We start from the raw sequence: 20,884 nt of genomic DNA, 5'->3' as shown, positions 1-20,884 counted from the left end.
CGAGTTCTGGAGCCAGGCTGGACTTGCGGCCAGATACTATGGTAGATCCAAGATAGGCGAGCTTGCGGAAATTTCTCGTTTCGCAAAACTCTAGCGGAACTTACGCGCTCGAGATTTCCGGAACGGGGGGACTGGAATTTTGTCCGCGGCGACCATTTTGATCTCCGTCCCCGCCTCTCCTGGCTCCTAGCTCCTCATTCAGGATTCAGGGTCTCCTTTCCATGTGTACACTAGAGGTAGGTAGGGTATGCTAAAATAGCCTAGGTAAAGCATGTACTCCACCTGCATCGCCATCGCCGAGAGACTTTCGCAGTGTGAACGTGGCTTGGGAGAAGAGTCTCTTATCCCCGGGGGGACTTTCAAGTAGAGCAGAAAATACAAGTGGTGTTAAGTACCACAAACGCCATCTGGATCCAGGCGGGCAGGTATGTAGAAGAACGCAACGGGGAGGGAAGGTAGATCTAAAGAAAAAAGGTTCAGTTATGCAACCCTCAAAAAAGTGGACGACAACAGGGACCGATCTACAAACCAACCATCATATCGGGCTCACGATGCCTTACTCAACGCTTACTCAACCCAAACCCTAATCTAACTTAAAGAGCCCCGTCCAAGTCCCTTCCGCTGCCCGCATATTGCCCGTTATCCATTTCCTCGCTGCCCACATCTGCCGATGCTGATCCGGGGATTCGTCACTATCACTGCCGTCCGTCCGCTCGTCAAAGCGTGCAAGGGTACCAGTCTCCTGGTAAACGTTCAAACGTCCAAGCGCACGAGCGCGGCGTCCTTCCGTCTGTTTTGAAAATCCACTTGTACTTGAAAATTCACCATTTGGTTGTCGATCACCATCAAACAATACCTATGAAGTAGCCCCTCCAAAAAAAGGTTGTTCGAGCCCCTTACCCGCTGCGCCTTACCAGATTCTGCAAACAAGTGCGGAATTCAGGTTTGAATGATGTAAGCGGGCCTTTGGCGGGGAAAGGATAAATCGCAGGGTTAGGCTGGTGACCTAAGATCGGTCATGTGTGGGAGTTATATGTACACTATAGTAGCAGAAGGATCGGGTGTAGCTGGATTGGCTGCGTTGGCGGTATGCTACTGCTACGGTCATGATGATGGTGGTGGTGATAGTGATGCCAAATTCTTTGCTTTCACGTATTGTGAGCATTGGAAGATTTGAGATATTTGAGACGAAGAGGATTGACTTACACTCCTCTTGTATACTACCTTAAAAGAGGTTGTGGAGACTGGACTCGGCAGAGAAACATCGACTTTACCGTGTGAATGCCAATGTCCAGGCATGTTAGTAGGTAGACAGTGTAGAGAGAGAATAAAAAAAAGGCAGTTGTCGAATCTGTTATAACCTTTGTGAATGAACGCGACGGCGATGTTCATATACCTAGGCAGGATTTCCGTGGGATGGCGAAAATTTGGACTTGGGAGATCTGTCACATGGATGTGCTGGGAAGCTGGCGAGGTTATTGGATGATGGTTTGTCCTGTCGAACTTGCTCTTTCTCTTAGCATGAGACCCTCATAATCGCGTTGTCGCTGTGAGAAAGGAATGGTGCCTTGATACTTACCTACTGACTGGGGAATGAGGTCCTTGCTTGCGGTCAGAAGGAGTTTGTATGGCCTTCACTGACTGGGCATCTTCCTTTGATGTTGTAAGTCCCCAAAGGAGAGAAGATGAGAGACATGTGGATAGCAAAGAGTGAAGCAGGCACCATGTCACAAGCAAGCAAGGAAGAAATCAGATAATTATGTTGATGACGATGATCGAAGTTTCAATTATAGAAGCAACCACTGACGTAGTATCGACTTCAAATGCTCAGTAAACTAACTCCTCCAGGCAAATGATGCCTTTCCAAATTCCAATAGGGTATCAATATCATGAGAAAAACTGCCTGAAAATGCTTAGGAAAAACAAAAACAAATGGGGGTATCAATTGCAACCGCGCTTAGAACAAAGGAAAACAGAAAGGAAACTCCGAAAAATGCTAAAAGAAACTTTTTGTTGCCCCAACCCGATGCGCCCTGATTGTGTGTAGTATGTGTGTTCCATGCGAAGTCGTATCAAAGTAATTATAAGAAAAGCTAAGAGCTCAAGACAATGGAGAAGCGAAGTGAAACCCGCTAGGGGTTGGATGTTTGATGAAAGAAAGATGGATGTCGGGGCCGAGTATCACAGACTCAGTCCGACCCGGCTAGACCTGCCCGTCCTCTTCTTTGTTTGAAGCAGCCAGCGGCAAGGCGCGGCGTGCTGTAAAACGTGGGAGCAGACATTGTGGCGTTGCACAGGAGAAACGACGTGGGCCAGGAGCGGGAAATGAGATCGATGCATCCATCGATCAATTATTTGGACCATGCCTTGGCAAGTCCAGTCCAGCTGCGACTTTCCCAAGTGCGAAGGCTTTTCGTGTGTTTGTGTCCTTTGGAGGCAGAGGGCCAGGTCTTTTTGACGGGTTTCGACTGGGTTGTGGTTGGTCGGGAGGAATGATTGGAAGGCCTTGATTGTTGAGTTCGCGGGGTATTGCTATGTTTGTTGGACCCCCCAGTCATGTGTGACTCGGTGCGCGGGCGACTGTCCGTCCTCCCGTCACACTTGATCACGGTGTCTCCACACAAGGGTCCCCCAGTCCCGTGAGTCGGTCCGGAGGTGGAATTGTGCCGCGGCATTTTTCAGATGGAAAAAATGGAGCGGCATTCGGAGCCAGCCAAGTGACGTCGCGTGGCCGGTCAATTGGATGGGATGAATGGGATTGCTTTGAGGATGTTGATCGACTGCAGAGATGATCCCTATAGCCGCGCGCACAGGGCACCTTTGACGGTTTTTGCCGGAGCCGGGGCACAAGCCGGTGGGTGATCCGCGCATCCGCATTGGAGGATGCAGAGCAGGATTTTGGGCCCGTTACACACACGAACCCTCGGTGTGGGGGGGAGGGGGGAAAGGCCGTTTTCCCGTGGGGGTTTGACGATGATGACGGTGGTGTTGATGAGAAAAGAAAAAAAACAATGCCGACGATGCTGATGCTGATGCTGGTGGTTGCAGAAGAAGAAAATGAAAGCGGTCGAAAAGCCAGAAACGGGGTACTGTAAGAGTTATGGTTAGCACGGATGCATGCCAAATGGAGGCATTGCCAAACCAGTGTAAGCTTACTCAATAAAAATGAGGTTGCAATCGCCACGGCACAGGCTGCATCGTGCATCCGATATCGTGTTGCCCTTTTTACTCAGACTCGGCGATGGGAGTCATGGCGCTGAGCTTGCTCTTGGTGCTCTTCTTGGAAGAAGCCTTGCCGGCGCTGCGTTGACGCTTGGCCTGGGCCTTGCGCCTCTCCTTCTCCCTGACGAGCAAGCTGACCATCTCGCGCTGGTAGGCGGCCTGCTCACGCTGCATCTCAAGGATCTCGGCCTCGGTCATGAAGGGCGCCTTGGGAGGAGAGTGCATGGGCGAGCTGCCGCTGCTGGAAACACTGCGCACATCGTCGTCGAAAACATCGCCCATCAAGTCCTCGTCGGAAAGGAAGGAAGTCGGGCGCTCGTAGTCAGACTCGGATTCGCAGAGCGAGGTGCGGCGGGGCCACGAGGGGAAAGCACACGAGGCATCGGCTCCGGAAGAAGAGATGTTGATCGGGGAAATGTCCATCGGCCTCGAGATGCTGGAGTACGAGCTGCCGTAGGAAGAGGATCGGCTGGAAGAAGCCGAAGAGCTGTAAGAACCATATGAAGAGTACATGGTTGCTGTTGTTGTTGTTGTTGTTGTTGTTGTTGTTGTTGTTGTTGTTGTTGTTGTTGTTGTTGTTGTTGGTGTATGTGTGATGGTTGTTGTTTTGAAAATAGTAGTAGTCGGTGGTCCAGGTGGTGGATGCTGGTTGCTAATCAGGCGATGATGAAATGTCTTGATGATGTCGATATCGGATTGTTGTCGATACAAGTTGGGCTGAAGGTAACCATGAGATGGGGATGTGAGTTTCTTATATCTCGTGGACTCTGGGAAGCAAAAACAAGAAGCTGGGGAACAAGGGCAGGGGCGGGCAGAGATATGTGTCAAGGGTACGTCCCAGGAAACAGGATGCCGTGGGTACCGTGGGGCAGGTGAATTTCGTGCCCATCTCTCGCTTTCCTGGCCCTTTTCTCCTCCCTGGCCGAACACAGAGAAAACGGAAGGACGACAGGGGGTGTGCCCAACAAGCGGAACAACAACAACAACAACAACAACAACAACAACAACGGCACCCATGCCCTGTCAACTTGCGTTCCACACTTCGCAAGGTACTGTAGGTACGTACAGCACCTTACCTTGCTTTTGGTACGGATGGATACCCCCACCGCTGGCAACCCACACCCAGGCCGCAATAACGGAAACGGGGCCTGTAACCGCGACAGGAGAAAGACAGGGCGCGCGGAATTACGGGTAATCACTTAACGGAAGCAGACAATACATAGATTGGGTTACCAGTCACCAGTCAAAAAGGATTTGCCTAGACCGGGTACTTTTCCGTGTGATGCCAGAAGAAAAGAGTCATTGCGTGCCCTTGGTTCGTTTCGCGCCTCCGCTTTTGGGTGTTCTTGCGATACCAGCGGTTTGCCTGGGCACCAAGCGCTGCCCTGCGTATCTCTCGACCAGCTGCCCTCTTTGGCTGGACCGCCGCGGGGCATGACCTGGGGCATCAACAAGCACCAGCCTATCTCGGGCTGTTATCAGGGCGACCGACGGCGCCCTAAGTCGCAAACCGCTATCAAAGGCCCAGCCCCGGCGGGGGGTAGACAGCCATGACGGCCAAAGAAAACGACGGGATGAGTCTGGGCGCTATGGCGCCAAACAACAAGACGGGACAAACGACAGTGACGGGACCGACCAAAGTGACAACTGACCAGTCCATCACCGGCCTGGACGTTCAATCTCAAAAGAAGCGAGAAATGAATGCGAATGCGAATGTGAATGTGAATGTGAATGTGAATGTGACGGCCATTTCTCGAATTTCCATGCCCCGGATGGGCATCCGACCGTGTTAGTCGTGTAAATCATAGTGCTTACCTACCGCCCGGACCGGTTCACTTCCGTGTTCGATGAAGTTTGCTCGGGAGACGGACACCAATGCACGCTGCTCTCGTCGCTGAGTCGCTGCAACTTGCGGTGTCCTCTGTCAGTGCTTCTGACCGCCTTTGCCCTCGAGCAACAACGCATCCCGATACGCCCGTTTCACCATGATTACTTTGGTGTGTGTCCGGCCGGTGCCATTCAGCTTACAACGTCCCCGAATAGCTGCACCGTTGGTCATGGTGATACCGGTGGTACATTACAGTCATTGCTAGTCACCGTCGGTGGGCATTAGTCGACACACCATTGCTGCTCAGCCAACTAAAGCCTTTGGATGGCCCACGAACCCAAAACCATGAGAGCTAGCGAGCGAGTCAAGAGGTGCGCCCCGTGGTGGCTGAGCACAAGAGACACCACCTGCACTAAATTACGGGCTCACTCAGAGCTTTCGGTTCCACGACCATTTATTCACTCATTCAATCATTTATTCTCTCATTCGCAATGGACATGACAGGAGACAGCTCCGAACGTCCATACGGTTCCGCAGCCCTTGGGCGCCCTAGATCCCCCTCTTCTTTCCGCCGTCTTTAATCAAGAGATGCTCTTCCTCATGGGTCATGGAAGCCCTGTCAGTTAGTGTCGCGCACCCGGGCTCATGGGAATGAAGGGATGACAGGATGAATAGCCTGTACACTATAGAACGGAATGTACCGTTTGCGAACCAGTCGGTGAACCGTTTGCTCCCCCGAGGAAGCGACCAGGGCTGGCTGCCACGGGCACGGACGGAGACGAACGGGGACGACGGGGAAGAAGAAGAAGAAGAAGAAGAAGAGAGAGAGGTCAAGGAAGACCCTACGCAGACCCTATCTGGCATCAATGGGAACAAGGCCCGCGGCACCATGGCCCCCATTCCGGACTCCAGGGTGGTTAAAAGTCCAGACGGTCAGGGTTCCGCGTCCAGGCCCCTGTCCATCCCATAAAATCACCATTCCTTTTTTGCCGGCATGGGTAGTCGAGGCGCCCCAAAATCCTTTCCCCGAGTCTTGTGTCCCGAGATAACCCCGGCTTGAATTGGCTGTCAGTGCCTGTCAGTTGCAAGTAGTGAACCGTTCTACATATTAACCCCCCTTGAAACCTCCGTTTTCATGGTGCGTCTCGCGACTCGCGACTCACCAGCGGACCGGTAGGTGGGAGGTAGCATTCACGTTGCTTCAACTTCAACAACATTTGTTCCCCCCTCCCCCACCTCAAAAGATAAAATATAATAAATAAATGAATAACACGCACCCTCACCGCCTGAAATGAGATACGGAGGGGAAAAAGTGTGTGGACTTGTTGGCGGCCAGAAAAGCAACTTTCGCCCACACCAAATGCACACTTCCACACTACACCGTTTCTATTTTCAAGCTTGTTTGTATACCGTTGCTGTTGTCTAGCACCGCGGTTTCGCGGGATGAAAAAGCAAGCAAGCCAAATATAAGGCACGGCTGTCAACTTGTCAAAACGGCAGTCAAGCAGCAAGCCACAACAAGAAGCAAGCAAAACGACCCCTAAACAACATTTGTCAGTATCACACAAACAAGAAAAGGTTTGTCTTGCTTGTTTGGGGGGCTATGTCATTCCCAATTTGGGATTTTGCCCTTGCTTCTCCAGCACTCGAGGCTTCTGTCGCGTCACTTCCGGTTGGCTATATCTTGGTATCAATCTGATAGCGTAGATATATCGATAATGATCAAGAGTTCCGGGTACGGATGCCCTTTCTTTTTTACTCGCGACAAACCCTTCCCCTTGCGCACATCGACAAAGAGATTCCATACGCGGCAAATAGTGTGACTTTAGTGCTTGTATGTAAAGGGATGGAGGAAACGGTTGCTGTCGTTGTTCGGTTGGTAGCCCTGCTGATGTTGGCCATTTGGTTGGTTGGCCTCTGGTATCAATGATACGAATGAAGCCATCGTGACCACCTCACCTCTACCGGCCTAGCATCCAAACCCGCCAAAACAGAGCGAGAGAGAAAGAAAAAAAAAAAGAGAAAGAAGGAAAGAGAACAAAAACTCATCAGGTCAGGGTCTCATCTCAACAATGTACGTATGCACACACACCGTTTTAGAACTTGGTGCGTCGCCGCGCGCATCGCGCGCCCTAGTGAGGATGGCGAGGAATAGCTGGCAGGTTTCGCTAGTTTACTGTGTAGGCTCCTGTCTGCGGTTGATTACACACAGATGCACGACCAGCGCAAGACCCGTGTTTGGGGCAGTCTTCAGCGTGCGCGGTGCGGTGTGCGCTTCCTTCTTGCTCACGATATCTGATATCTGACACTGGCACCTTCGTTTCAAACTGCATAGAGGTAGTACTACCTCTATCTAACCTGAATACTGAGCTGGCCCTAGCCCCCAAGAAGGTGAGGGAAGCATCAGGCCGGAGTGCTGCTGACGCTCGGCGGTGCGAATGATAACTGAATAACTGGCCTCCCCAACAGATCGAATAACCCAATGCACCCTCGCCGTATCATCCCGTCTGCACTCTAGCAAATATCACAAAATATGCCGGCGCGCTGCTATGATGGAGTTGTTTTTTTTTCTCACCTGCTGAGCCGAAAAAAAAAAAAAAAAAAAAAAAAAAAAAAGAGTAATGAGGTTATCGGCGAAACCTCAAACTTGCTACCACACTAGTTTACCCCGTACTACTGTAGCTACGGTCGTCTTGCAGCTTGTTGTCCGAGTTTCAAAAATTTTTGACTCCATCTCTGGGCATCATCGCATACCCACGAACCAGGTAATCCTGTCCGCACTGGTGGACGGAGGACAGAGAGGACGGGAGAAGTGGAAAACTGGAGTTCAAGCAAGAGCCTGAGTGATCGATGCAACTGAAACTGATGCAAAGCATTGCGCGCATCGATCTCCTTAGTGCCCGCGCCCGTTTTGGAATCCGATACGATTTAAATGGGGTCCCGCGGTTGGCGGTTCAAGTAGGTTTTGCGGAGGTTGTGGAGGTTGGGGAAGGGAAGGGTGGTGACGTTCATCGATGCCAAGAAAATGGGGACAGCACACACCACATTTGGGCCCGTCAGCAGTCAGCCCAAGGACCATCCCGCCCGCCCGTAAAAACGGCTCTGCTGAGACAGGAATGAGGCCGGTCCGGAGCTAAGAAAGCGGGGGTCGGGAGGCATCGGAGGAGGTTGAAAAGACGCCACGAATAATTGAACGGCATCGCTGATGCACGAACGGTGATCAGGACATGAACCCTCCTTCCTCCTGTCCGCGCTTGGGACAAGGGAGATTCGCGAAAGTTGCGACGTCATGCCGACTGCCTGTACCCTAGGTACTTAAGTACCTACTCCCCTTCTCCGCGGAGGACGTGGACCCGCCCGGCAACGGCTCCCCGTTGTTTTGAACAGCACGCACTCCCGGTCCTGTTCTTCGAAACGACGAATCTGGCAATCACGTCTCGGATAGCCATGCATTGTTTGGTTGCCATGGCACCTGTCAATCTTCTCCTTGTTCTCCTTGCTTGTCTTCTTATTGCGTAGCATTTAATCTTGGGTAAGTTTGGGGGTCTTCCGCGACGACGACCTAATACCACAAGAAGTCGTATCGAATCTCCCCTTCTTCTGGCTTTGCTGTGGCCGACATGCGAAGGAGGCCTGTTGGCAAAAGAGCTGGAGACAGAACATTGGAAAGCCGTTGAAGAGGAAAGCATTGAGAATGCCGTTGAGATGATGGAAGAAGCTTCCGGAGCAGGGGGCCGCCAGGGGTAGGAAGTCACCATGTACACAATGACAACGACGACGACAATGGTGAAGATAACTGAAAAGGGATCATTCCATTCGTGTTGCCGATGGGCTACCGCCATTACGGTTCCCGCAGCTCGCGAGCTGAAACGGAGCAGCCTCACAACCTCAAGAAGAGTGGATAGATAAGTACTACACTGTGGTACCTACCTACAGTAGGTAGGGAGCCAATGACTACATCCCCACCGCGATTCGGTGATGAGCAGAGAGTTTTCGAGATGGACGGATGCTCTTTGATGATAACTACAAAGCTCTTCCGTCACTAACCTGAAACACCTCGTTTATACCACCAAATGGCCTCGAGAGTGTCCGCTACAAGTCTCGTTGATGTAGTTACCAGCCCCAGGATAGCTTCAGATCTTAGGATCCACCCGCTATCGCGCCCACTTATAGCCGATACTGTCGTAAACCACCACGAAACATCATCATCTGCTGTAAACCCCATCTCTATAGAGGTACCTTCAATAGGTAGCCAACACTTTGCACCAAAAGTGCACACAAGACCTTTGCCACAACACCACACAACACCTCTTACACGGATCGATACGATACACCGCATCACACATCCTATACAGAGACACCAACTGACTGTTTCATAGGGCTGGCATGTCTTTGCTTTTTGATTAAGAACACCACAGGCGATCGATGCGATGCATTGCGCTACGATGTACGATGAACCATCCAACGACTACCACATCCCCACCCTCCTGCCACTTTGTTTGAGACACACAAACACATACACCTCCAACACACCTATGAACCGTAAAAGTCAAACACCATCGCTATCACCGCCATTTCCTTCTCGGCCCCGGGGCGCTGGTTTTGGGCTAGGTTTGGCGTCCGCGCGTTTCGATACGACTTGAGGCGTCGCGCGGCTGGCTGTGTCTCTACAGGCGGTAGGCGGGTTCGTTTCGAGACACCACCCGCACTGACAGCCAGCTGCAGCCACGGCAAACTCTCCTAGCAACTCCTCCGCGATAGCGGTGGATGCTGCTATGATTGCGAGATCGACGGGGCTTGCTTTTTTGTCTCAGGGGTGTCACGGTCACTGCTTTGGGGGGGGGGGGGGGCTGTCTCTCCCATCTCCGTTTCTGTCTTGTCTGGGTGCCAAGCAGCCTGTCCGTTTTCCGCTTCCATTTCAATCTAAAAGTTCTGAAATGCCCGGATCCGTACATATTTCCCCAGATTGTTTTATCCCACAAACCCCCACACCATCCCATGGAAACCACATGGGTTTGTACTATGTATATGTTTATCCCACCATCACCACCGTCTCCGTTGGCGTTGCTGTCTAAATTTGGACCGGCCGGGTGATGTGTGTGTGTGTTAAGTATTTGGATTTGTTTGCATTACATTTCCTCCAAATTTATCCTTTATCCCTTATAACAACACCAAGTGTGAATCCGCTATCCCTTCCTCCCCGTTACGCCGCCCGTTGGATGGATTGGTTGGATGACGGACATGGGAAAGTCTGGGGTCCAAAATGCTTCAATTTTACTGGAGCACAGTCAACTCTGGGGAGATACCGGGGAGATTGTAGGATTGTAGACAACACAGCCACTGAACGGCGGAACGACGGCGAGTTTTGCGGTAGTTGCCAGTCAGCCGGCCGGTTGTGTGGCCCAGAACTCAATTGCTTACTGTAGCATACCTAGTGTGAAATGTGTACCTATGCAAAGCTCGTCAGCGTCTGACTGTGCCGTTGTAGATAGATATACGATACGATAGTAACGTACGTAGATGCTGGTAAATGAATGTCACGGTGATACAGGAAGAACCAACTTGAAACATATGTAGCCCAATGGAGTGTTGTTGTAGGTATTCAAGGATGACACTTGCACAACTCTATCAGCACTGACACCATCTGGGGTGCAGTACACTAGGTAGGCTACGATTTCCCAATCTGATTGCGCAATCGATTACCTACCATTTAGGGACATCAGACTCCAAACAACACACATACGCACGCACATACACGGCCCTCGTATGAGACTGGTTTATGTTGCTTTGCGGCTTCAGAGAAGGATGTATACGGTTTATCCAATTAGCCCAAAGTGGGTTCAAGAGAACCAGATCTGGACTTCCAGATCTCGAGATCGTCGCCATGGTTCATCACCCCCATCTAATCGACACAGTGATTATTGTTAGTGTATCAAGCCCACGAGAAGTGAAGCTGTAAAAAGCAACAACCACGACCGATCGAACAATAACGACATTCCGTCCTGGTCCGAGCCTAGCAGGATCTCTTAACAGCTTAGTCAGTAATCGGGAAATAAGTGTGGAGAGAGTCTCACTCCTCTTTTGTTCTTCGTCTTTAGTTACGGTACAGTCAGCACCCCTGCAAATGAAACACCCTATACGAGCAACCCCCCTATAATTGCAACAGTAACCCTCAAAACACCCCTTTTTGTAAGGGTAAGCGCAAATATGCAAATTGCAACGGCAATTAGGGGGATTTGCTCTTGAGTTTGTATGGTGAAGCGGAAAAGCGGGGTTTTCCAGAGGGCAAAAATTGCTTGGCATGCTAGTTTTGGTGCATCTTTTTGGGCGGGTTGGAAGCAAAGTGGTCTGTGCACGACCCCCCTTTCAGCAACATCCCCTGTTCGAGCAACACTTTGGTCAAGATTTTAGGTGTTGCTGGAACTAGGATGTTGACTGTATTCATAGCATGGATGTTATGATGGTTCGCGTGGTTCGTGCTAACAAATTCTGTTCCGTCCAGTATGTACACTACCTCTACGGGGAACTGAGATTTTGTGGGGATACAGACCTAACGGGAACCTCTGAAGGTCCCAAGTCTTCCTCCACTCAGACGATCGGAGAGACCTCCGTCATACACTAGTCTACACTGCAAAATAGCTGCGGTAATGCCTCCAGTCCCGATGTCCAAAATAGGGGGGTTTTCTCCCACTACACTACTACAAATGCCTCTTCTTGGGATAGCGCGGGGATGATGTGGAGGCCCCCCCCCCGTCAGTCTCACGGTGAGTGGCTTGAGATTATCTTCGTAGGACTCCTCCTGAAATCCATATCCTTCCCTTTCCACGTCTTCCGGCTCTTCCGCGAGACGGGATCAATGACCGCGGTCCTGGTTACCTATGATGGTCGCCGTCCTCGGAAGAGGGGCAGACAGGCTCGCTTATCACGCATCCGCGTGGCTTCGGCAATGGTTTGTAGTGTACCGGCAAGACATGCGGAATTTGGTTTTGTTCATCAAATAGGTGTAGCCGGCCGCCTTACCAGATCTGGGTATATAGTGCAGAATTGTGGTCATTGGGCGAAAGTCCGATGGTTGCTTAAAAAAGGTCAGTTGTATTTTATCCCATATTGGGGTCTCCCACTTGGTTACCGTTTCCCGTCGCGAGGGTTGATTTGTGTTGATGAAGGCGGGGTTCATTTTCTTCGTCGCCGTCGGGCATTACTCGGCTTCGTCCAGCAAGACCATATGGAAAGTGTAGTGTAGTAGTGTACGGGATAACGGGAGGCGTGGTCATGCAACGAACGTTATCGTTTTCAGTTCCGTGTCTTGGCTGAACCCGGAAACGTGTTTGTGTGTGTTGGAACCCGCCTTTAAGGCCGTATCGAATCCGGGTCTCACCGTGGTAGTTCCCCATAGTATCCCCGTCCCGGTTCCGTTGGTTCCGCCTGCCAGTCTCGGTCCTGTTACAGACCGGTTTGCCGATTCAATGTGAAGATACAGGAGTCGGAACGGCGCTCCGACTGCAACAGTGCTTCGGGCGGATAACCGTCGACGGACGCATGCTACTGTCGGTACATTGCCTATGCGTCTGCATATGCTGCATATCGTGGATGTATGATTGATGATGTAGCGGCCGCGACGCGGCAGATGAACAACTCACGGGCGGCGCCAAGGGCAGGGCAGCCTGTCAAAATCCAGCAAGCAAGCCGTCAAAAAATCATCTGAAACGTGAATCTGGTTGACGTGCAAAAGGGTGAATGACGCAACCTAAGTACCTACACACTGATTGACCGCCTTTTTTTTTTTCCATATATTTTTCCCTGCTTGATGTTATTCGCACCACCATTACCATCACCACCTTGCTTTGCTGCAACGCTGTTGGTGTTTGGCTATGGCCGAGCTTGTGCTGGTACACTAGTGTACACTGCAAGAGTCGATGATTCCATTCCGCTTTTGTGATTGGGCCAAATTAGCAAGTTGAGGATACAAAACATGGATGTTCAAGAGTGGATAAGGCTAATTGCGACGGCTATCGATCAACACTGGTGCGCAGCATCCGCGGTCCAATCAGCAATCACACCGGTTCTTGTTCCGCCTTGGGCCCTGTCGCTCTGGTACAGTAGCAGTTAGGGCGGAACTGGAGGGGAGTGAAGCAGGGAAAGGGAAAGGAGAGAAGAAAATTCTGCACTTTGCTTCACGGCAGCATCCACCACCACATCCACCGTCAGGGCCTGTTGGGGTGTGTTGTTGGGCCCAGCTTCATGAAAAAGTCTGGAATTGGCGACGGATGCCCAAGGGTTTGGGGTCCCGGGAGCTGCATCCGTCATCGCCGTCGCACGCATTTCCCTGGATCCACCGTCCGTTACATCGGCAAGGGCATGAGAGGAAGGGGGGGCCACAAGTCCACGAATTGGGAGCCACGGGGAGCATCGGAAGGGTCGATCCGCTGAAACAAAGTGAAAGCTTAATTTTCTTGCTCCTTGCAATGTCGCGGTGTAGCCGAGTTTGATGGACAACGCGTGGGCGTTAACGGTGAGGACGTTCGTGAACGTGTCGTCCGTATCTAATGCCACAGAGGACACAAAGCGCACATCCCTTGACACTTCCCCCCTGTGCTAATCTCGCGGTTATACCGCGTATTTTATCATCTGATACTCCTGATGAGACAGCCATCTGAAAATCCGGGGAAAACGGGCACTCACTACAGTATCCTGAGTGCTAACGGACCGTCTTCGTACATTGCCCGGACTCGGAGAAGGTTCGCAGATTGCCGTGTCGATCGTTCCGAAGCGCCGGGTTATTATCGTTTCTATTCTGGCTTATTGCCAGAGATCCTCTGTGTTTCCGGTGTTTCTCTGGTGTAAGCTGTGCACTACAACACTTCAAGTTTCACATGCTGCTCCCATCTTTCACCGTTCACATACATATCTTGAACCTACTATGCTTGGGCTCACCGTGGCGGCGACCACCGACCGTTCCCGCGTCAGGACATGACGGTCATGACGAGCTCGACAAGACAACAAGGAACGATTGACTGAAAGAGGAAGGCATTCACAACGGACAGGCATCGGGGGACGAGGAAGAACAGGATCCCTGGTCCTCGCTTATGCCTTGGATGACAACGCTACTGTGTTGGAAGCATGGAAGGCCCGAAGAAGGGCTCCAGTTGTGCGTCTTGGTGGCTTTCTATAACTGCGGAATAGCCCCGCGACCGAGCTTCGACCTGCAACCTTGTTGCCGCGGCCACCGGCTCTGTTTCCATTTCTTCAAGAGGAGCCTCGGGGAGGGGATCAAACTTCAAACATCTCTGATGGGGCTGGGTCCCCTGCGAATATCTGCGTAATTACATAGGACCCGAGCACATGGGAAATAGCGTTCTCGCAGACTTTTAAGCGAGCGTTGGCGAACGCTGGCGAGCTTCCTAGTTTGGCAAGTCTGGAATCATCTGCAGGAGCTGGAACGCGCTCGCCTTGCTTTTCATCAGCTGTGGCCGCCGCGGAGAGCTGAGAGAGGTCCGGGAAACCTGGGGTTGACGAGGTTCGACATCATTCGTTGGTGTTACTCGGTCCCGATGAGGTTGTCGTATGTAGCGGATAAGAATGTCGCCCGACGTCTCCTGTAGGACTGCCGCAAGATTCATATTCCATTGGCCTTGGAACTTGTCTTGACTCCGGCTGTGCAGTAGAGGCCTCTAGGCCATGTTACAGCAGGAAAGGAGAACCGAGGCAGGGCGAATGCGCTGGCGGTAAGGGAGGGCGGCCTTTGGAGCGAAATGGAAGTCGGAGGCATGCCCGGTCCGACAGACAACCCGGTTCGCAAAGGGCATGGCTCCCACAAGTGTCCGACCGAACGAAATGGCCGAGCAGGCCTGTCAGGCCTGGCAGGCACCTGAAGAGGACCGGCGACCATCTTACATCACCGCCGATCATCCTCTAACGTCGGATTGGTGTCCCCGGAAGCCGTAGCGCAAGTGTAGTGTAGATAGTAGCTCGCGATTAGCGACAGGTCACCGCGCTCGAGATCGTTCACCTTCTCCAAAGGCACCTCACCTCGTCAGGGCAGCACACCGGACAAGGTGCCGAAAGAACAAGACGACCAGCCGGAGCGACATCCGACACTGTGATTTCGCTGCTTTTTTTTTTTTTTTTTTTTTTTTTTTTTTTTTTTTTTTTGGCCTCGCCTAATGTTCCCCGGCCGCCGTCCAATTTCAACTGCTCAACGGACAGACCACTCCGGGTACTCTACGCAGCGCCATCAACGTTCCAGACGCCAATCTCACGATGAGTTTGTTGATAACGAGGCTGACCTGTCACTTGCAACGGTGCACAGCAAAGTGTCCATCGACAACAGAAGAAAGGAAGAACGACTCCATAATCAAACGGGTGCTCAGCTGCCAGGCCTCCGCGGGCCACTTCCGGCAAGGGAAAATCTGGGGATTCGCTGTCACCCATCAGCGCCTCGCCCAGCACGTGGGGGCGGCCTCACGGTCTGTGGGGGGGTTTTGATGATTCAGCTGCTGCTGCTTTTGGGAGCATCTCGCGACCACAGTTGGTGGGTGAGGGGGGCAAAGTGGGCGCCGTCGTGATCTATCCTATTTGTGACACCATCATCCCCAAGGCACAATCAAGATCCTTTCCCATCCCAGCGGCCTGGTAAGTTCACGCAATACTGGGCCATGTCGTATGCGAGCTCGGACTGGACGCTTGAATTTAGGCGCCTGGGACACAATCATAGGCTCTGTATGCATCGTTTTCAGGTCGCTATCTCATTTCACTGGCAACGAGGCACTGCGAGTTGTGATGGATGGTTGGACAGAGACACTCAAACCTGAATTCGAGACGTGAGCGTCATTCATCACTTGGCCGGCTGACTGTGCTATGGCATGCGTTCAATGCCTGACTCATTTTGTCCTTCACGAACCTACCATTCGCCCACCTACTTGTATAAGCAGCCCTTATGAGTACGCCTTAGCCAGCTCTCATGACGGCCTCATTGGCAAACGGTGGTACCTAGAGATACACCACCTGAGTTGATTACTATCCACCGTTATCGTTAACGTCTCCCATCTCCAGACCGCATGGTACTTGCAGCGTTACGGAAGGGGTGATATCAACACCATTCGGTAACGTACCCTCGGACTCTCTCCAGTAAAACGTTGTCTCCTTTGCACGCGCCTTCTGTCCACAGAAGCCAGGCTGGTCAGAGGTAGAAACGCTGGCGATATCCACTGACCGCCAGACTTAGTACCAAAGCGCCAGCTTGAAAGCCAAGCGTTGATGCAATGCAAGTTACATGTCTTTCCTGCCCCCTTGGGCTGAGATAAGGTGCGGATAATCGTGCGGACAATCGTGAGCACATCACCTGTCGTGGACATGGAATGAATGGCTATCAACCCCAACGCAGCACGCGGGTCTACCCGAGGAACTATGGTACAGTTGAAGATACTCCGCGCGAATAAACCCATGTGGACCATCAACCATATGATTGACGGTTGCGTGCCCCCGATCTTCACACCGACGGTTTCACTGCTTGTGGCCCCAAATGCAAAACCGTCTAAGAAAGGTGACCAGGCCAGTCAAGTTCACCTAGACAGGCCGCTCCTTCCAGTCCGGAGTCGGCGGTTCCTTAGCGACGGACGCACCCTTATCAGTCGGAAGGCGCACCGGTGAGCGAACATTCCGGACCGACACCGGCCAGTTGAACGGAACTGGTGATACCAACTGCAAGGCCTCAAACTTAATCAACGATATCAAGACCGCTTCACCAAAGAGATGCACTCTCTCACCGTACATCAGCTTCCCGCTTGTTTACCCAGTCGCTAGCAGGCTACAGGTAGGGCTTGTTATCTACGGGTCTGCTGCCTGTCTCTTCCATTGGCAGAATGAACATTTCCTTGATTAAAAGGGACCTAATGACAACTTTCCACAACCAATCAACCAGAACGGAACTCGTCAACTCCGTTGTCGTTTTACTGGATTGAGAGATTTCGAGACCTCAGCAACGTTGTCTCCAGTATCGGCACTAGCAACTACACGACGTCGTACTCCGCACGCACTTCATACAAGATCGACAGAGGGGATCAGACTCCGGCACTTGGAAATTGCCGTTTCGCCGCCACGGTTATTCCCGCGGGTATTACAAGCGCATCAACATTGCTTTAGATCCTTCAATTCACTCTGGTCGAGCTTCCCTCCTTTCTGGCTCACGTCTGAACTGGCCGGGCCTCGCTGTCTTGATGATTTGGACACTGAAAACCTGTGAAGAGTATCACAAGCATGTCGATCTTCATCGCGTGTCAAACCCACGGGACTCTTGAGTGAGAGTCCACCCTAAGCATTTGGTCCGGTGTGTCTGCCAATACCTCAACATCTTGCTGGAAACCCACCGTCTCGCTTCTCGGCTGACCCAAGAGGAGGATTTTTGGATGAATTGCTGCAGTCTGGGTACATATCATGAGAACAAAAGAAGTCTGTGCACTTCCCCATACGTACAGGGTATTTTCTGGTACTACTTCGATAGCGACTCCACTCTTGACCTTATACGCAGTACATACACATTAACCCTTATTTAATTATTAACGTAGTTCCTACCCTACATATTTTTACAAGGGGGGTTGTAAGGCGGGACACATCTATTTACAACCTCTGATTAATTGAAATCGACCAATTTCAAAGTGAGAACGAATTGACAGAGCACACACATACAATCCTTCTTATACTGGCTCAAAATTACCTAAATTACCTAGAACCCCTTTATTACCTTCTATAATCAGTAAAGTTACAGCGTACTTACAGGGCACTTAAGCTTAATTAACTAATTAGATTTTAGGATCACTCGCTAAAATAGCTAGTAAATTAATAATTTTTTTAAAAATTATAATTCTAACTAAAAGTATATAAATTACTTAGATTACCTAAATAAATTTAAAAAGTAGTATAAATACTAGATTTTAATTAGAATTAATAAAATTTAAAACTTTAAAATACATATTTACTTCATACACATACCACCCTCTAGCCCGTACATAGGCAAATACTAGCAATTAACCAATTAGTTATACACAACCCTCTCCCGCTCAAATCCACTCTTTCACATACAACCCTCTCTCTTACTCTCTTTTACTTAATTTACTTTACTAACCCTCTTTTATCCTAATACCTTATCAACTCCCCTAAATTCTCAACCCTTAACCCCCTCTTTAAAATAAAGGAATTTAATATTAAAAAGAAGATAGTAATACTTTTATTAATAATAATAAAAGCTTTGTTTATATACGTAAATTAAATTATAATTATAGTAAATATAGTACTAAAGTAGGGAGCCTACTATATAATTTATAAATCCTTCCTTTTACCCTATTATACCGCCGTACTACTACGGCCGTACCTAATTAATATATCGGCTTTCTAAATAATTATTATATATTATTTATTATTAACTATTATCTTCAACACCTCACTTACAATTATTATCGCCTAAATTCAAAAATCCTACTCCGCCTCAATTATAATATTAATTAAACCGAACCCGCAATACTTACATACTACCCGCACAATTACTATAAAACCCCCTATTATTACCCTCGCCCGGCGCTAATACCTCCTTCTCCTTATTAATTAACCCCGCCGAATTATTTTTTATAGGGAGATAGTCCCTTAAAAAGAAAAAGGCTACCGCTACTATATACGAAGAGTATATTATTTATAAAGTATTATAGTAATATACTAATATAGAGTATAAGGCTATTACTAAGCGTTTTAACCTAATTATAAGGTTAGTAATCTTCTAATTAAAGCTTATTAGTATTTAAATTCTAATTTAAGAATAAATAAGTATAATATATATACTTTACTACTAATATCCCTAAATATAATACCTATAACCGGCAATTTATTATTCTTCCTATTATTAAAAATATTATTTTTTATGATATTAATACCCCTATAAAATCCAAACGCTTCCTTACTTTAGGGGAATTTAAAAAGCGTATCCCTAAACTTACGCCATACAGGGAACGCACTATTTAAACCGCTTTAGAATAGTAGGGTATTTATTGTATAGAATAACCTATACGCCTCCTCCTTAATAAAAGGACTTATCATTTTTATTTTAAATTCGCTTTATAATAAACTAACCTTATCCTATTTAAATAGGAATCCTAAATTTAGTCTAATAAAACGTAGGTAAATAATATTAATAAAAGCCGTTAATTTATTACCCTCTTCAAAGACGAAAATATTGACGATTTTACTAAAATTAAATTGAGATTTTGGGGATAAATATTTTAAGTTTACTTTATAAGTAAAATAAAAGGTATTTTCGTTTTCTAAAACTATAAGAACTGGAGTATTATTACTGCCAAATTATATTAAAAATACATTATCCCTCTTTTATACTAATTTTAATTACAAAATTCGTCCTTTCACGTCGTATAGAATAATACGCCGTCTTATAATTTACGAATAATAAAAGCGTTTATAATTCAAATTTTTAATTCCGTAAAGGTTATCCCCTAGCCCCCTCACTCCCCCGACCTCAACCCTATTAAAAATATTTAAAATTAAATAAAAAATTAGATTAAATGTAAATATCTAATATAGCTAATTAAATTAACCTTCAAATCTACTATATTATAGGTATAGGAAACTATACTAGAAGACTACCTTCTATAATTAATATACTTAATACCTAAACGAATTTAGGCAGTCATTAAGGCGAAAGGAGGATATACCTAATATTAATTGACTGTAACGGGTACAAAAAGGTACTCGGCTTTCCCTAGTTTTAGTATAGTAAATTAACTGATTTTCCGTTACTTCTTTCTCCCAATTCAAAATCCGAAGGCTCCACATGCGCAAATCTATTGGTTTTATTCCCTGTCACCCCCCTTGTCATTCCCCTGTCAAAAACCCCTGTATGTACCGAGCTAGCAATTAAACCAGGGGTGATGTGTAGGTACCCTTGGCTTGCTCGCGCAATGCACTCCAATCCATCCCATGTTAGCATATCCAAACGTCAATCCCCCTCCTTGAACAACCAACCAAGAAACACCAATAACACAAATCGCCGTCTTCGACTCCCACAATTTGCCAATATTTATGCATAGTCCCCTATTCAATCGAGCAATCAACAAAGCGCTGGAGCAAATCCTTACTTGCTCACCGCGGACCAGGCGGCAAAGGGTATTGATTTTCACACACCTCGGTCGATAAAGTCACTTTCTGCTGCTCACCTTTTAGCGCGCCAAACGCGGCTTTCTGTTTCGTTCTTCTTCAACCTTGAGACCCTTCGTAAACCTCTCACCAGCCCTTCCCGTCAGCCATTCGCGCCATCCGTACCCTCCTCCACTGCCACTTATGTGCCGATAGTCCGACACGAGAACTACACCCTACCAAATCTGTGTTTGAAATTTCCACTTTAGGTTGCCGATGGGCAAAATATTGGGACCCCATACTAGCAGTCCAAGATGTCCCTGAGAGAGAGTGAAAGATGGTGTCCGTCAGAGAGGGAGCTTGAGGGGATGCTTCAACTGTGGGAACCCCCTCATCTCTTCGCATCTTTGTGGATGGATGAATAAGTACGGCGAGTCTACTCGTTTCACCGACGTCTGGTGATAGCGTCAGCACATGCTCAGGGCACCGGGGCTTACAACATAAGCTGTTGAGGTGGTTTGTTTCTATATGATAATGCTGTTAAGAAGGCTGCTACTTTCGGGACATGATGCTGAAGTAAATCTATCCAATGAGAGTCTGCAGTCTTGACACACACTCGCTTCCGGCGGTTGCGATTGGGTGTGTGGACTCTGCTGTGGCTGGGCTTTCAGTTGTCGTATCTGATGAAACTTTTTCTGTGTT

The 20,884-nt window shown here is 49.1% G+C and overlaps 4 protein-coding genes across 4 annotated transcripts; 2 read left to right on the top strand and 2 right to left on the bottom strand.

Moving 5' to 3' along the window:
- Positions 1 to 2,916: 2,916 nt before the first annotated feature.
- B0T23DRAFT_168209 (uncharacterized protein) lies at positions 2,917 to 4,436 on the bottom strand. Its single transcript, XM_062832856.1, has 2 exons — positions 3,157 to 4,436; positions 2,917 to 3,089 (listed from the first exon to the last, which is right to left on the bottom strand). Exon 1 carries the CDS (start codon positions 4,237 to 4,239, stop codon positions 3,226 to 3,228), a length of 1,014 nt encoding a protein of 337 aa, XP_062691907.1. The 5' UTR covers positions 4,240 to 4,436; the 3' UTR covers positions 2,917 to 3,089; positions 3,157 to 3,225.
- Positions 4,437 to 8,258: 3,822 nt separating this feature from the next.
- On the bottom strand, positions 8,259 to 8,950 carry B0T23DRAFT_382356 (uncharacterized protein). The gene has a single exon (XM_062837328.1). The coding sequence runs from the start codon at positions 8,890 to 8,892 to the stop codon at positions 8,374 to 8,376; it is 519 nt and encodes a 172-aa protein (XP_062691906.1). The 5' UTR covers positions 8,893 to 8,950; the 3' UTR covers positions 8,259 to 8,373.
- A 2,636-nt stretch (positions 8,951 to 11,586) lies between these two features.
- Positions 11,587 to 12,504, top strand: B0T23DRAFT_168179 (uncharacterized protein). Its single transcript, XM_062832855.1, has one exon. The coding sequence runs from the start codon at positions 11,781 to 11,783 to the stop codon at positions 12,291 to 12,293; it is 513 nt and encodes a 170-aa protein (XP_062691905.1). The 5' UTR covers positions 11,587 to 11,780; the 3' UTR covers positions 12,294 to 12,504.
- A 2,723-nt stretch (positions 12,505 to 15,227) lies between these two features.
- Positions 15,228 to 15,616, top strand: B0T23DRAFT_382350 (uncharacterized protein). The gene has a single exon (XM_062837327.1). It carries the CDS (start codon positions 15,311 to 15,313, stop codon positions 15,533 to 15,535), a length of 225 nt encoding a protein of 74 aa, XP_062691904.1. The 5' UTR covers positions 15,228 to 15,310; the 3' UTR covers positions 15,536 to 15,616.
- The last annotated feature ends 5,268 nt before the right edge of the window (positions 15,617 to 20,884 follow it).

Source organism: Neurospora hispaniola (genome assembly GCF_033458365.1).
Source record: "Neurospora hispaniola strain FGSC 10403 chromosome Unknown B0T23scaffold_5, whole genome shotgun sequence".
Taxonomy (NCBI): domain Eukaryota; kingdom Fungi; phylum Ascomycota; class Sordariomycetes; order Sordariales; family Sordariaceae; genus Neurospora; species Neurospora hispaniola.
The sequence above is the reverse complement of the archived record's forward strand: the minus strand, read 5'-3'. Positions and strand labels throughout refer to the sequence as shown.

What these genes read in the sequence shown, in the direction of transcription:
- B0T23DRAFT_168209 (XM_062832856.1), bottom strand. Translation starts at nt 4,239, where the DNA reads ATGGGTGCCGTTGTTGTTGTTGTTGTTGTTGTTGTTGTTGTTGTTCCG.
- B0T23DRAFT_382356 (XM_062837328.1), bottom strand. Translation starts at nt 8,892, where the DNA reads ATGGCGGTAGCCCATCGGCAACACGAATGGAATGATCCCTTTTCAGTT.
- B0T23DRAFT_168179 (XM_062832855.1), top strand. Translation starts at nt 11,781, where the DNA reads ATGATGTGGAGGCCCCCCCCCCGTCAGTCTCACGGTGAGTGGCTTGAG.
- B0T23DRAFT_382350 (XM_062837327.1), top strand. Translation starts at nt 15,311, where the DNA reads ATGAGTTTGTTGATAACGAGGCTGACCTGTCACTTGCAACGGTGCACA.